The sequence below is a fragment of the Cavenderia fasciculata genome, assembly GCF_000203815.1.
Source record: "Cavenderia fasciculata unplaced genomic scaffold Scf_Dfasci-F-a-25c12.r2-5, whole genome shotgun sequence".
Classification (NCBI taxonomy): domain Eukaryota; phylum Evosea; class Eumycetozoa; order Acytosteliales; family Cavenderiaceae; genus Cavenderia; species Cavenderia fasciculata.
In genome coordinates this window covers 732,282-747,572 of record NW_004457729.1, presented here as the reverse complement: position 1 = coordinate 747,572, position 15,291 = coordinate 732,282, and the positions used below count along the sequence as shown (strand labels likewise).

General features: G+C 36.1%; 5 protein-coding genes across 5 annotated transcripts; 2 read left to right on the top strand and 3 right to left on the bottom strand.

Annotated features, from left to right (window-relative positions):
* Positions 1-1,445: 1,445 nt before the first annotated feature.
* paxB (paxillin) lies at positions 1,446-3,122 on the top strand (the record flags this gene model as incomplete). Its single annotated transcript, XM_004358554.1, has 1 exon — positions 1,446-3,122. One exon carries the CDS (start codon positions 1,446-1,448, stop codon positions 3,120-3,122), a length of 1,677 nt encoding a protein of 558 aa, XP_004358611.1.
* Positions 3,123-3,883: 761 nt separating this feature from the next.
* sptA (serine C-palmitoyltransferase subunit) lies at positions 3,884-5,411 on the top strand (the record flags this gene model as incomplete). Its single annotated transcript, XM_004358553.1, has 2 exons — positions 3,884-3,894; positions 3,923-5,411. 2 exons carry the CDS (start codon positions 3,884-3,886, stop codon positions 5,409-5,411), a joined length of 1,500 nt encoding a protein of 499 aa, XP_004358610.1.
* A 362-nt stretch (positions 5,412-5,773) lies between these two features.
* DFA_00622 (uncharacterized protein) lies at positions 5,774-6,829 on the bottom strand (the record flags this gene model as incomplete). Its single annotated transcript, XM_004358552.1, has 1 exon — positions 5,774-6,829. One exon carries the CDS (start codon positions 6,827-6,829, stop codon positions 5,774-5,776), a length of 1,056 nt encoding a protein of 351 aa, XP_004358609.1.
* Positions 6,830-7,619: 790 nt separating this feature from the next.
* Positions 7,620-7,778, bottom strand: DFA_00621 (uncharacterized protein; the record flags this gene model as incomplete). The annotated part of the gene is made up of 1 exon (XM_004358551.1): positions 7,620-7,778. The coding sequence occupies one exon, from the start codon at positions 7,776-7,778 to the stop codon at positions 7,620-7,622; it is 159 nt and encodes a 52-aa protein (XP_004358608.1).
* A 2,693-nt stretch (positions 7,779-10,471) lies between these two features.
* DFA_00620 (Fructose-6-phosphate 2-kinase/fructose-2,6-bisphosphatase) lies at positions 10,472-15,126 on the bottom strand (the record flags this gene model as incomplete). Its single annotated transcript, XM_004358550.1, has 8 exons — positions 10,472-10,533; positions 11,569-11,592; positions 12,721-12,829; positions 13,128-13,294; positions 13,386-13,993; positions 14,064-14,297; positions 14,374-14,611; positions 14,703-15,126. The coding sequence occupies 8 exons, from the start codon at positions 15,124-15,126 to the stop codon at positions 10,472-10,474; spliced, it is 1,866 nt and encodes a 621-aa protein (XP_004358607.1).
* Between the last annotated feature and the right edge of the window lie 165 nt (positions 15,127-15,291).

Here is a 15,291-nt window from a genome sequence, read left to right as displayed (position 1 = left end):
TAGAAATGGAGTTTTCACTGTCAGTGCCAATTTTTTTTTGGTCACCCGATTTTATTATTATTCAAAGATCGATGAGATAGGAGAACTAAAGTATTTATTCCTTTATGTGTTAAAACATACTTATCTCTTATCTCGCTTGTCAATAATGATATTCAATCTCATACATCAATCAATCAATCAATCAATCGATCGATCGACGATGAAAGTGATTGATTTGTTGTTGTGGATAGATGGTAGATAGTAGATAGGAATTCCCCATTAACCGTATTTGTGGAAGGATAAGGTGGACACAATCGATTTCAAAGAGGTCAATTCTTAGGAAGATGGAGTCGTTGAAAAATTATTTGAATTTTGGTTGGCTTCAAACAATTCATGAGCAATTTTTTTTTGAAAAAAATAAACATCTCTTGGTGGCCGTCATTATCATTGTTGTTAAAAGTACTGTTCTGTTTTCATTACTTATTATATACCCTATTTATTTATTTATTTATTTATTATATATATCAACTTGTATTTTTAATTTTGTAGGTAGAAGAAGCAAACAAAACAAACAAAACAAACTCAACAAACAAACAAACAATCGTTTGAAAAATCATATGAACATTTAAAACAACAGAACTTAGAGAAAGAACATTAGTTATAGATGACATCTATCAAGAAATGAATGAATGAATGAATTCTTCTTCTTTTAGCTGGGTGAACCAATATAAACAACAATACATTCAACCAACCAACCAAATTAAACTAAACCAAACCCAAACCCAAACACAAACCAAACCAGTATTTTACGAACTCGATCGATAACAATACAATTGTTGACATTCAAAACAACAACAAAACAACAATAGAATATGTTTATTTATTGCCACAACAATCCAATGGTTGATGTTATCGATCAACATCGAATCATAAATTAATTTGTGGTGTTGGTGTTGGTGGGATGGTATGGTGGGCGGTTTTGGGGGTGGAATTTTGTGAGACTCCCTTAGAGTTATACCCAACCCCACCACTCCACCATCAATGTGCCATTAGATTAGACTAATGTGTGTTGGTTGTTTGTATGTGTGTCTGTCACATAACATATGAAATTCAACAATTTTAGAGAGTATGGTTGTTTAAATTAAATATTGGCTTGTTGTTATTGTTTTTTTTTTTTTTTTAATTTCTTTTAAAAATTATAACAATCATCCTCATATCCATCCTCCTCTTCTCCTCACACAAGATAAAAAAGGACAAGGATTTATATATCATAAATAGATAGATAGATAGATAGATTACACAAGACAGACAGACAGATAGATAGATAGATATATATTATTCCAAAATATTTATAATATTTTTCAAATTCCATTCATTTCATTTCCCTTTTTCTCATCCAACTCAAACCATTCTATTATATTATAATATAATTTAATATTAATTAACATTTTTCTCTCTATTAAAAAATGAGTAAAGTTGAAGGATTACAAATGGATGATTTAGACGCATTATTAGCCGATTTGGGCAGACCAAAGAGTGGAAAGCCAGCTGTACAAGTTGCACCAACTACTACCACCACCACGGTCAAACCCTTGGACACATCCTCCAAGGTACAATTGAGTGAAATAGAGAGCCTTATGGGCGACTTGCAGGCCTCGGTCGAGACCAAGCCCACCCTCTCATCCTCCTCATCCAACTCTTATAACAACACTAGCTCAAACAATTTGTCAAGCAACAAGGCAAACACTTCACAGCAGGCGATCGATACATCTGATGATTTGGACGCATTGATGGAGTCACTCAACAGTTCCATCTCATCTGCCATCAAGGCCAGCAACTCTCCTCCAGTACCCGCACCAGCACCAGCACCTGTTCAACAACAACAACAACAAAACACCTATACATCATCGGCCTCGGCCGCTCCACAAGCTGGCCAGCCAATGAAATTCACATCGACTGCCACTGTCACCTCTAAAAAGGCACCACTTCAAGTCAGCAAGGCTGTCCTCGAGGTTGCACCACCAAAATCTACTCCAGCCACTGCAACCCCCACCCCAGCACCAATCGTTGCCAAGCCCGCCCCAACTCCAGCTCCAGCACCAGTTACTGCTCAACCATCATTGTCTACCGAAGATTTGGACGAATTGCTCAAGAATTTGAGTCCAGCTGCCACCGTCACCCCAACCGTCGCTGTCTCCAAGCCTGCTCCATCCGTTGCCACATCTAGTCGTCCATCTGTTGCTTCATCTTACCCAGCTTCAGCCAGTGTCAGTGTATCAAATAACAACAACAACCAAAACAACATCAACCAACAACAACAAAATAATGGTGCAGTACGTCCAAAGGTAGTTCAAGGTGATGATTTGGACAAGTTATTATCCAACCTTACCAGTCAAATGAATGATATTGATTCGACCGGACCAACATCACGTGGTACTTGTGCTGGTTGTCGTAAACCAATTCTCGGTGAAACCATCCAAGCCATGGGCAAGATGTTCCATCCCGAGCATTTCTCGTGCAGCAACTGTCACAACCCCATTGGCACCAAGAACTTCTACGAACAAGAGGGAGTTCCCCACTGCGAAAAGTGTTACCAAGAGTTGTTTTGTGCCCGTTGTGCTCACTGCGACGACCCCATCACCGATCGTTGCATCACTGCTCTCGGCCGTCGTTTCCACGTCCACCACTTTGTTTGCACACAATGTCTCAAACCATTCGAGGGAGGCAACTTCTTTGAACGTGACGGTCGTCCCTATTGCGAGACTGACTTTTACGCCACCTTTGCTGCCCGTTGTGGAGGTTGCAACCAACCAATCCGTGGCGAATGCATCAATGCCCTCGGCACCCAATGGCATCCAGAGCACTTTGTCTGCCAATATTGTCAAAAGTCATTTGCCAGTGGCACCTTTTTCGAATTTGGAGGCAAGCCATACTGCGATATTCACTACCATCTCCAAGCCGGTTCCGTTTGTGCAGGTTGTGGTAAAGCCATCTCTGGACGTTGTGTCGATGCTCTCGACAAGAAATACCATCCAGAACATTTCGTTTGCGCTTTTTGTATGAACCCATTGGCCGGTGGATCTTACACTGCCAACAATGGTAAACCATATTGCAAGGGTTGTCATACTAAATTATTCTCTTAAAGAGATAAAAAAGAAAGAAAAAGAGATATAACTATATAAATTAAAAATATATATTTCAAAAAAAAAAAAAAAAAAAAGAGAAAAGGGTAAAGAGAAGCAAAAGAAGGTGGAGAGAAAGAGAGAGAGAGAGAGAAAGTAGTTCAAAAAATACTATTTGTAAAATCATATTAATAAATTTAAAATAAATAAATAAAAAAACTAAAAAAATATAAACATTTTATAATTAAAAATCATTGGTAATTATTATTATTATTATTATTAGATAGAAGGTAGGGGGTTACCGAAAGGAAATGGAATTCCTAACTAAAAAGCGGCGCCATCAACCATCACCGCGATATTTGTCTCAAAAACGACAACAATAATAAAAAAATATTTTTTTGTGAATAAAAACAAAAACACTTTAACAAGAAAGACACAATCCGATTAATCATTGTCAATAAACATACATATTTCAATCACATAGATAGATAGATAGATAGATAGATAGATAGTGAATCTTTTTTGAGGAAAATAGATCCACACAGACAGAGAAGAAGGAAGAAGGAAGAAGAAAATTTATTGTACAGATATCGCGACGAAATTAATACATCATCATCATCTTCATTTAAATCTTTTATTATACTTTATTGATGAATGTATGTAGTAGTAGTAGTAGTAGTGATTGATAGATAGATGTATAGATAGATATATAGATAGATAGAGTATAGATATTTATATTTATATATATATAGATATATGGATTATGATTAAATCATTATTAAATGAAAACTTTGTATTAACTATGATTACTATTTTTCTAGATATATTGTAATACTATTAAATAACTCTTTGGATCTCTTTCTCATGCAATCTATATTACAACAAATATTAGAGAATCAATTCATTAATGAATTGATTCATAACTATAGCGTAGCACATTTGGTACTTCATGGCTTGATGTTATTCTTTATCATATACCTCTTGTCGATGAGACCGTTTAAACCACGTCCCAACGACACATTGAATCCACGCGAAGAGGAGGAATTGATCAAAGAATGGAAGCCAGTGCCATTGGCACCCAAGATGTCGCGTAACGAACTCCGTAACGCTGCCAACCCCATCACCATCACCAAATCCAACTCTACCAACAACGTCGTCTCTGTCAATGGCAAGGACAATGTCTTGTGCATGTCGCGCACCAACTATTTGGGTCTCTTGTCGGACCCACGTCTCAACGAGGTTGCTGAACGCACCATCCGCAAGTACGGTGTCGGTTCGTGTGGCCCACGTGGCTTTTACGGCTCGATCGACGTGCATCTCTCGCTCGAAAAGCGTTTGACACAGTTTATGCGTGCACCACAGACCATTGTCTACTCGTCGGGCTATGCTACCATCACATCGGCCATCCCAGCCTTTTCCAAGATTGGTGACATTATCATTGCCGATGCTGGTCTCTCCCATCCTGTCCAAGTCGGTATCACATTGTCGAGATCACGTGTGCACTACTTTAAGCACAACGATGTGTCAGACTTGGCCCGCATCCTCGAACAAATTGCACAAAAGGAGGAAGAAGACCTAAAGAATGGCAAGGGCAAGTTGGTCCGTAAGTTTGTCGTCCTCGAAGGTATCTACTTTAACAGCGGTGATATCGCTCCACTTCCACAAGTCATGGCTCTCAAGGAGCGTTACAAGTTCCGTGTGATGCTCGAAGAGTCTCATTCGATCGGTGTCATTGGTCGTACGGGCCGTGGTATCTGCGAGCACTATGGTATCGACGTGAACGACATTGAAGTCATCTGCGCTAGTCTTGGTCACGCCTTTGCCGCCGGTGGAGGGTTCTGTTGTGGAGCTGATGCCGTCGTCAATCACCAACGTCTCAACGCACTCGGTTTTGTCTTTTCCGCTTCGCTTCCTCCATTCCACGCTACCACTGCCGAGACTGCTGTCAACATTCTCGACCAAGATCCCAAGCTCCTCTCCAAACTCTCCAACAATTGCGCAATGGCCTACGAAGCCTTCAACAACCTCCCCGGATTCCGTGTTATTGGCTCTCCCATCTCCCCCATCCTCCATCTCCGTCTCGAAAAGACAACTGGTACCCGTGACGACGACGATGATCTCCTTGAAATGATTGTCATGAAGTCGCTCGATCGTGGTCTCCTCATTTCTCGCTCCAAATATGTCGACGGCGAGAAATACCTCCCCGAACCTTCCATCCGTCTCTGTATTAATTCAACAATGACCGAAAGAGACATTCAATTTACTCTTGAAACCATTAAAGATGTTAGTTTAAATTTATTACAAAATTAAATAGAAAGAGAAAAAATAAATAAATAGGTATTTTTTTTTTTCTATATATTCTATTTTCAAAATCAATAAGATTTATAGGTTTATTGATATCGTATCCATTTAAAGGATATTGTGTAGGTGTGACAAATTATTATTCTATTTATAATATATTTTCAAATTTATCAAATAGTAAAGTTGTGTTATCTTGTGTGTTATCTTGTGTTTAATAAATAAATATAATGTGGAAATTTTGGTTTGTGTTTAGGATGTTCGAGAGAGGAGGAATAAGTATTGTATTCTAAGTTTTAAAAAGAATCGTCGGTACTATTAATTAATTTGTTGTTATTCGGTACAATATATATATATGTTATTATTATTATTATTTAAATATTAATTGGACAAGATATGGAAGGGGATTTAATAAATTGAGTGGAAGGATTATTTTTGATTCTAGTTGATAGTTTTGCAAGTCCAGAGATGATGGCATCTGGAGACTCCCATGGGATAAAGTGAGAGGTTGCAATGACAAAGCTTTCAGAGTTGGTCGAGTAGTTGGACATGTTTACTTGACGTTGTTCCCATTCAATGCCATTGAGCGACTCGTAGAGGACGACCATGGGAAGATCTTTGTATGGTGTGGCAGTGTTGAGCGAGGCGATGGTGTCGTTGAGCATGACGGTCGATGGCACCATAATGTTGAGCTCTTGGATGGCAGTGTTTAAAAAGTTGTTGGTGAAAAAGTATTGTTGGGCAATCTTGAGAGCATTGGTTGGGAACTTGATGCTGTCGGCGTCATTGTAGTATCCGTAACCGAGTTGGATACGATTGTTGACGGCGGCATCTTGCAACTGGTCGAGTTGCTTCATGACGATAAAGTTTTCCATACCGGCTGTTAAAATGTCAACGTTGATCTGGTTGCCTTCAAAACCCCAGATTGGATCGGTCCCATCTACGGTAAATAGTCCTACAACCTCGGATGGGTAGCGGAGAGCAAAGATTTGCATGTCGATCGATCCCCACGACCAACCAGTGAGAGCATATGGTGGGTTTACTTGAGCGGCTTGCAACGAACCGTGAAGACGACGGACAAACTCTTGGGCGGTGAATGGGAATGGAGCTGGATCAGAGAAGCCATAGCCGTAACGGTCGATAAGACATGCTTGGCTATAGTTGAGGGCGGGCATTTCAATAAGCAATGGCTCTAGGATGGTGGCCCATGCAGTGGAAAAGAATGGGAGACCGGCATCCAACAAGATCGTTGGTCCATTGATATTTGCAGATGTTTGGTTGCGGTAACATCTTACATGTAGTTTTAATCCTTCGAAAACTGGGAAAAAACTGGTTCCAGGTTCATTTGGTGTATCCAAATATCTAATATCAATTGCAATTGTTGTTGAAATGAAAATTATTAAAATGATTGAAAATATTTTTGAAATCATTTTTTTTGGAACTAAAATATTAATTATTATTATTATTGGTTGATTATTGGTTGATTGATTATTATTATTTACAAATGGGTGTGGGTTTTTTTTTCTAATATTAAATTATATTAAAATGTTAAAATGATTGAATTCAATCCAAAGATGATGATGATGTATATAAATCTTTTAATAATAATAATAATAATAATAATAAGAGTTGGTGATGATGATTTAGTTGGCTACTGTTTTTTTGGTTGTTGTTTGATGGTAAGACAATATTGCTGATTTTGTAGTTAAAATTAGCTTCTCAATTGATGGATTACTGTTGTTGTTGTTGTTGATGTTGCTCTGATGATTTAAGGTCTAAACAATAGGATTACTAATAGAGTAGGATATGGGATCGAAAGAGAGGTTAGTAAAATGGAAAAGGAAGAAAGTGGAGGTACTGCTGGATGATTTCTTAGATTATTTGGACTGCATATAGGTTGGTTGGTTGGTGCTGGATATCCAGGTTGTGATGGATGGTTAATCACCCGTATTTGGTGAAATAGTCCGATGAATTGATGGAAACGGGATGGTGAGTAGAGATCCATCACCATAGTTGTGTATGGCTGCTGATTCGCAACACCAAACAATTAAATGTGATATAAACACACACACACACACACACTGGAATTACAGTACTACTCTCACTCCACACAAACACCCCCTGTTCAAGGGAGCGATGTTTTGGTTTGTGGTGAGTGGGGAAGTAGGGTAGTAGTGCAAGTGACCACCACCACCACCACAACTAACCGATAGATACTTTTTAAGGAGTTCTTTTCGGTGGTGCATTTAAATCATTAATCATAATAATAATGATGATGATGTTTGTTGCTGCTGTTATTGCTGTTATTGCTGTTATTGCTGTTATTGCTGTTATTGTTGATGTTGATATTGATGTTGATGTTATCTTGATCTCGTTCATCCCTCTCTCTCGTCGAGTCACATTCACACCAACATCAACAACAATTCCCACCCCACGGTTGTTAACTTTTTAGTTCATATGCAAGGACAGACATTGAAAGAAAAGGAAAGGAAAGGAAATGAAACGACAAATGCAAGTAAAATGTATATGGGTATCCATGTATCTGATGTAGTGCGAAGAGAAAAGATGATTGGACGAGGTGCACAGATCAATAATATTTTGATTATTATAATTTAATATCAACGATCAACCTTGCCAAACATTTAATAAAAGGAAAAAAAACTATTGGATCAAATCGATAAATGTGGAGGGAGGATGATCGATCGGTGGATCAAGTGCGATGAATAGATGGATGGATCATTGGATCAATCAATTAATCCAATGATGAATTTGGAAATGTGGAGTTGAGAGAGTGAGTTGAGTTTAGGAAAAAAGTAGTAGTAGACAAAAAAACAACAAAGTTTTTGGTTGGTCATTACATTTTTAAAAAAATATTATTTGTTTTTTTTGTATTTCCCTCTCTCTCTTAGATTTTTGTTGTGAATATGATTGATATTATTATTATTATTATTATTATTATTATTATTATTATTAAAATTTTTGGCGTATGTGAAGGTTGGTAAAAAAGAAGAGTAAGAGAATGCAACGTTGGAAGAAATTAAAAAAAAAAAAAAAAGTAGTATTGTCTCTGGCGTGATTGGCAGAATAACAAACATGGAAACAATTAAAAAAAATTAAATGATTGTTTCCAAATATAGATTTAATTGATCCATACTTGTTTTTGTGGCGTAATTATGTTGTTGTGAATTTGTGTTTGAGAGAGAGAGAGAGAGAGATTGTTTGTGTGTGTTGTGTTATTGGTGAGTACAACAATTGTTACTGTTCTGGTCAAGTAATAAAATGCCGACGAAATGCGTGTTTTCTTTACAACTATATTGGTATCGACCCCTAAACCAACCCCACACTCACTCATTCACACAACTCCCACCCACCCATGCACCCACAAACACACGACATCCGATTGATTATGATCATTCGCATAATGGCTAAAGTGGGTGTGAATTAATGAATGAATGTGATGGTCATACCAATAATTGATAAATTTATGGGGGCAACAAAAGAAAATGGAAAAAGAGAATAGAAAAAAAAAATAGAAAAAAAAGAAAACTAAACTATAATTATCATTTACCTACAAAAAATAAATAAATGAATAATGATTATAGAGTGTGTTTAGCATTTAAATACTACTACCACCACCACCACATCCAGCTGCACCGACAATAAATGCATGCATTTGCAATGAACGGATAATTAATTAATTAATTGAACCAATCAAACAATCATTCATTCGTGTTCATTGTATTTATAGATCACATGTGATTGGTTGATAATCAATGGTGGGTGGTTGTGGTAGTTGTGTGATCAATCTGGATCATGATCACTATATGATTTCAAGAGGAGGAGGAGCGGGGGTGGTTGTATAGATGATGTGGGCGCTGATGGGCTCGAGATTTACTATTAAAAGGTAAAAAAAAAAACTTGGAGGTGGATTTCGAATTTGTTGTTCACACCATGGTGTGTGTATGTATGTGTGTGTGGGTATGTGTTTCGTTTTCAACAACACAATCGATAGATTATCACCGTGAAGTTGTTCAGCTGTTGTGTTGGCGATTGGTATTTGTTGAGAATTGATGATTGGTTGTACCAATGAAAAGAAATAAAATAAAATAAAAACATGGCAATTCCAAATCTATTGATTATTGTTGTTGCTATTGACTAGTCATTTTTTTGATTTACTTACATAAATGGGGAACTTTGGTTTTATATATATATTCTATTTTAGGATTATAATAATAATAAATATATGGATTTGGTTGTATTTATATATAAACTCTTGTCGGGTCTGGTCGGGTCGGGTCGAGTCGGTTGACAATTGACTAATTGTGAAGTTGAGCAGTACTGTTATTCCCAAAGGGATATTTTACTAATATTACAAATTATTATTATTTACTCTTAAAGTAGTTGTTGACTATTATAAGTACAGGTGTTGCTGGCGATTCTAAATTATTATTATTATTATTTGTTGTTGTTGTTATCGGCCGGAAATTATTGTTATTGTATCACTGTTGTTGATGTTATTATTATCGTGGTTGAATATTTAGTATTAGTACAATTTAGTTTTTAAATAGAGGGTGTAGTATATTTATATGTGTGTTTTGTATAGATATAAAGTATAATATATATTAATAGTACAATGGAGGAGAGTGGGTGTTGGAAATTATGTGGATGATGAGTTGGTGGTGGTGGTAATATGACAATTGGTTTTTCCGGTTGTTTAGATGTAGTGATAGTAATAATAATTAATTAGATTTTAGATTAAAAGAAATAAATATTGGTATTGGTATTGGTAATGATACGAATGAATGTTCATGAAGGTGTGTTGGTAGTAATGATACAATGGTAATGGTACAAGTGGTGGTGGTGATAAGATAAGATTAGAGATGGACTATAATATATATTTATGTTCTGTCTCTATGTCTCTCGCTCTACTATAATAAATTAAAAGATTATCTGTTGGGAAGGAATGAATATTTATATATAATATAATATATTTATAAATATAACAATACAACAACAATAAATATAAATATTGGTACAAAGGATGAAGGTTTTATATATTTGTTATAATGTAACTAGTTAGTGGATGATGATGATGATGGTGTTATGGTGATGATGAGGTTTCCTATTGTTGAATCTAAATAGCTAAAAACAACATCAGTCAATCCAGCCTGTTGAACAATAACAGAATGGGAGGGTTGGTTTATATTGTATTATGTTATTATGTTAACGTGAGACTAGCAGAGCCTGCTAGAGAGAGAAGGAGGAGGAGAATCAATGCTAACAATACCACCGAGACGAGGATGGTGGTGATATCAAGTTGTGTGATTATAAATATAGTTGTTGTGTTTGGTGTTGGTGTTGTTGCATTTTGGCAATCATATACTCCCTCCTCACTCCTGATGTTGGCTCGCTTTCTCTGCTCTGCTGACACACATGATCATGTTGTGTTGTCACATATGTGTTGTCGTTGAACATGATCATGATCATCGTTTTATTGTTGTCAACGGTTCCTTCATCACCACACCCAACTCCAAAACAACCACCATCCATCCAAATTCCATCTCTCTCTCTTTGTTTTCCCACTTTTTACAAACCCCTCACAAACCTTTTTTCCTGGATTTGTTTTGTTTTGTTGACAAGCAATCAGGATGTTTCCATTTCCAGTTGCCCTATGCCAACAAAGGAAAGGAAGGAGTAAAGAAAGAGCTAAAACAAAGACTAGTAGCCACCCTATCTATGTGTAGTACGCTATGCTACCCCACCTACATGCCGCCAAAGAGAGAGTTTGTGTATGCTGCCCTTGCACTAATTAAAAGATTTCATCACATCCATGGGTTTTAAGTTGAATAATCTCTCGATCAGGTCTTGCATGATTGAGATTATAAGACCAATATGATGATGATGATGAGAGGGATGCATGGAGAGGGGATGGTGGTGGATACACTACTAGATATTGAGCATATTGAAAGCGAGATTGGAAGATCATGCAAAGATCCCTATCCCAAGATTTCGGGGTTAAAGTGTTATTTATAGACTCACACCCACACAGTCTTGGTTTTTGTGTGTGTGTGTGTGTGTGTGATACAATGATAATAGTATCGGATAGACAAGTCGATGGATAGGAATAACATAATTGATAATGGAAAGAACGGTTTGGTTTAATTTAAACCTGATCTAGAGTAAGAGGTTGTCTCTAGATGCATTATAATAATCCCATTGTGTTTATAAAAATTGATTGATTGATTGGATAAAAGTTTGTGGGTGGGGGGTTGTTTTTGTTTTGTTTTGATTTGATTTGATTGGTTGGTTGATAGATAGAAAGAGACAACAACAACAACATAAAGATATGACGACTGTGACAATAACTTAATTCGCACTACTCACCCACTATTATACATCAAGATTAGATTAGGAATTGAACTTGCTTACTTGATGTAGTAGTGTGTTTGACAAATCTGGTGACTTCCAAAGTAAGTTGAAGTTGATTGTGTGTGTGCCGTTTCTTTGTGTTTGTTTGTATACACTAATTCGTTTTGTTTGGTTGGTTGGTTGTGTTAATAATAATCATAATCATAATCATTATGACGATCAACCATATCAATCCAAATGAATTTAAAGATCTTCTATACCAACCAACCAACCGTCACACTACAAATTTACAATGAGATGGTTATTCCTTCCACGTTTACTTCATCTTACACTTTGTACAATTTACAATTAAAGCTTGTTGCACCGCGCGATACAATGACGATGGCGATGTAGATTGATTGTGCGGGTGTATGCATGTATGATTTACAACTCACCTTCTTCTTCTTCTTTATACTTCTTTCCTTATCGATCAACTAACTAACTATTACAATCGATCAATTATAATAATGTTAGCACTCCTTTATATAAATATATATATAATAATATCTTGTTTGTTGTGTGTATGTATGTATGTGTACTATTAATTAATATATATATTAAAACTAACTATATATTGATAGCTCCTACCATCTCTTTCTTTTGTATGTTCGTTGCTCACTCACCTCTGCCAGAGCTGATAGACAGCTGCCTGTATACAGCCATTGGCCGGCAAGTAGTTTGTGATTGCCATAAGATGTTGATTGTGGATGATGGTTGTTTAGAATCAAATTTAGTTGTTGTCTATCGTGTGAGAGGTTATTGTCGTCACGTCGACGGAGGGGGGGTGGCGGTAGTGAGAGAGTGTTGTCCTTAAAGTTAACATGGTCATGAGGGGTTTACTTTATCACAATCAAGGAGATTGTGTGTCAAAAAAGCAAAAACAGATAATAAGATGCCAAAAGTGTCATCATACCTTTGCTGAACTTCTGATAAAAATCTTGATCCCGATAGAGGATGAAAGTGAAACGACGTTTGTCGTCAATCCAAAGCGACAAACGAGCAATGTCTTTCTTGTCTTGGTTCTACTTTAAAGTAAAAGCATAGTACATAGTTTTGAGAACGGTAAATGAAGAGGGAATGGAATGGAGGGAATGGTAAATAAATAGATTATTACCAATCACTATTTGTCTTGTTCCTTTCTCTCCTTCCTCCTCTCTTTTATTAATATTAATATTTGTTTGATTATGAATAATAAAAAGAAAACAACTTGATACTATCTATCTCTATCTATGTCTTTGTCTTTGTCTTGGATGACTACTTGTTGTTAATGTTAATTATTTTATCGATTTCCTGACTTAGACAACTGTTTGGGGTATGTACAAGAGGATATTTTTTGATTTCGCAACCATAGGCAGTTGGTCTTAGTGAAATGACAGTGTGTAATGGGATGTCGATATATGGGATATTCTCTATGGATTCACCTGTAATATACCCATATAAACATCTAAGAGGTGCAGGATGACTAACTATCAATGATGCATTTCGTGCTAAAATTAATTAAATAAATTTAAAAGATTAATCTCTCTTTGATCCATCTATATTTTTCTTTTTTTTTTTATTTTATTTTTTTATACATACTTCTTTCTAATTCTAAAAATACAGATTCTAATCTTTGAATAACATCAAGATAACATTCACCACGAGGAATACGATAACTTAATTTATCGTTGAGATGAGCACCAAATTCTTCGGGTGTTTTACGTAGGATTTCTTCGCGTGTCAAACCCTCCCATTCTCCGCGTTCGATATCGTCGAGTCCGCGGACATGTACCTTTGGATAAGAGATGTATTGGGCAGTACGAATAGCACGTTTAAACGTACTTGTCCAAACGGTAATCTCTTGGTTCTTGGCATGCTCTGTCACCCAACTGGCAAGAGTATGCGAAAAGAGCTCACCGTCGTGGTTGAGATCCGGGTCACCACCCTTTTTTCTGAGAACCTCCCATTCAGAGGCACCGGCACGACACAACCAAATGGGACGCGAGTGCAAATGAAGGTTCATCAATAGGTACATGATACGACTTGGCAAGTATCCAGTAATACGATTAGCTATAATCTTTTTACCAACATCAAACAATTTAATGTATTGTAAATCATCGTTATCAATCTCATTGTATTCCTTGTCATAATAACTTATTCTTTCTCTAAATGATTTAACTGCTTCTTCTTGACTTTGATGTGAATAACTAAAATAGAGTAAGTAAGTAAGTATAATTATTCTCTTTTCTTTTGTTTTGACATTTGATATATATATACTCTGGAGAAGATTTCCAATTTTCAATCATATTAGCTTCCAGTTTTGAACTATCATTAAATATTGATTCAACAAAAATAACTTTACTAATACCTTCTCTTGTACATCTTGTAAGGATGAGTTGACGTCTTTCATTGGTTAAATTGGTTGCATCAAATATACCAACTTGTGAACCTGAATTTAACCATTGCATCATATCATCAATTGCCGCTACTGCCATATGTAATCTTACTCGTCTAAATGAAATAAAGAATAAGGTTAATATCTATATATTTATATATTATAGTTATTATTTCTCTCTTTCTAACTTACGCTCCATCAAGATTACCAGGATCAAAGAATTCAGCAGGTTGACCAGCACCAACACGATTTCTACGATACTCTCCGACAGTAAACACCTTTGCCGATATACCCATGATATTTAATAGATTTCTAATCTTTCTTGCGATAAATGTCTTTCCACTTGCTGGTAATCCAACCATTACAATTACAATCTTGTCTGATTCAAATCCTGTATAAACATAGTTTCTTCTTTTACCTTCATTTATAGCTAAAATAGAAAGAAAGATAAAAAAAAAAGTATTAATATATAAAGGTGTATGAATGGATTATATAATTTGATTTGTTGTTGTTTTACTTACCATCACTTGAATTCTTTCTCATTTCTAATATACAACCAGGATACAAGTCTTGAATATCATCCAATTCATAGACAATCTTTGTTTCACGATGTTTGATGGTAAAGGGTCTAAGAGACTCTTTAGAAAACTCTGGAAAGAGGTTGATGAATACATCGTTGAGGTCTTCAAGTGATGAGCCTATAAAGTTGGAGTATTTCATCTTGCCTCTCACCTTGAAAAAGATAACCATCGTATGTGCCAACGAAGAGGTAGATGATGACGGTGACGGTGATGCAGATCTCTGGTGTTGCTGTTGTTGCTGATGATGATGATCCAATATATACAAGTTACCAACCGATGCCGATGTGATCATCTTTGTTGTGGTTGGTACCAATATAGATGATGTTATAGGTGTTGCTGGTTTTGATGGTGATGATTGACTCATATTTATATAAAAGAATAGTAATAGTAGCTACACTTAATAAATATAAATATAATATCTCTATTATTTGATGTTTGTTTATCAAAAAAATAAAAGAAAAAAGCGCACTCGGAATTGAATGACCCTTTTGCTCAAGTACACCATTCAATTTCAAAAATTTCAAAATTA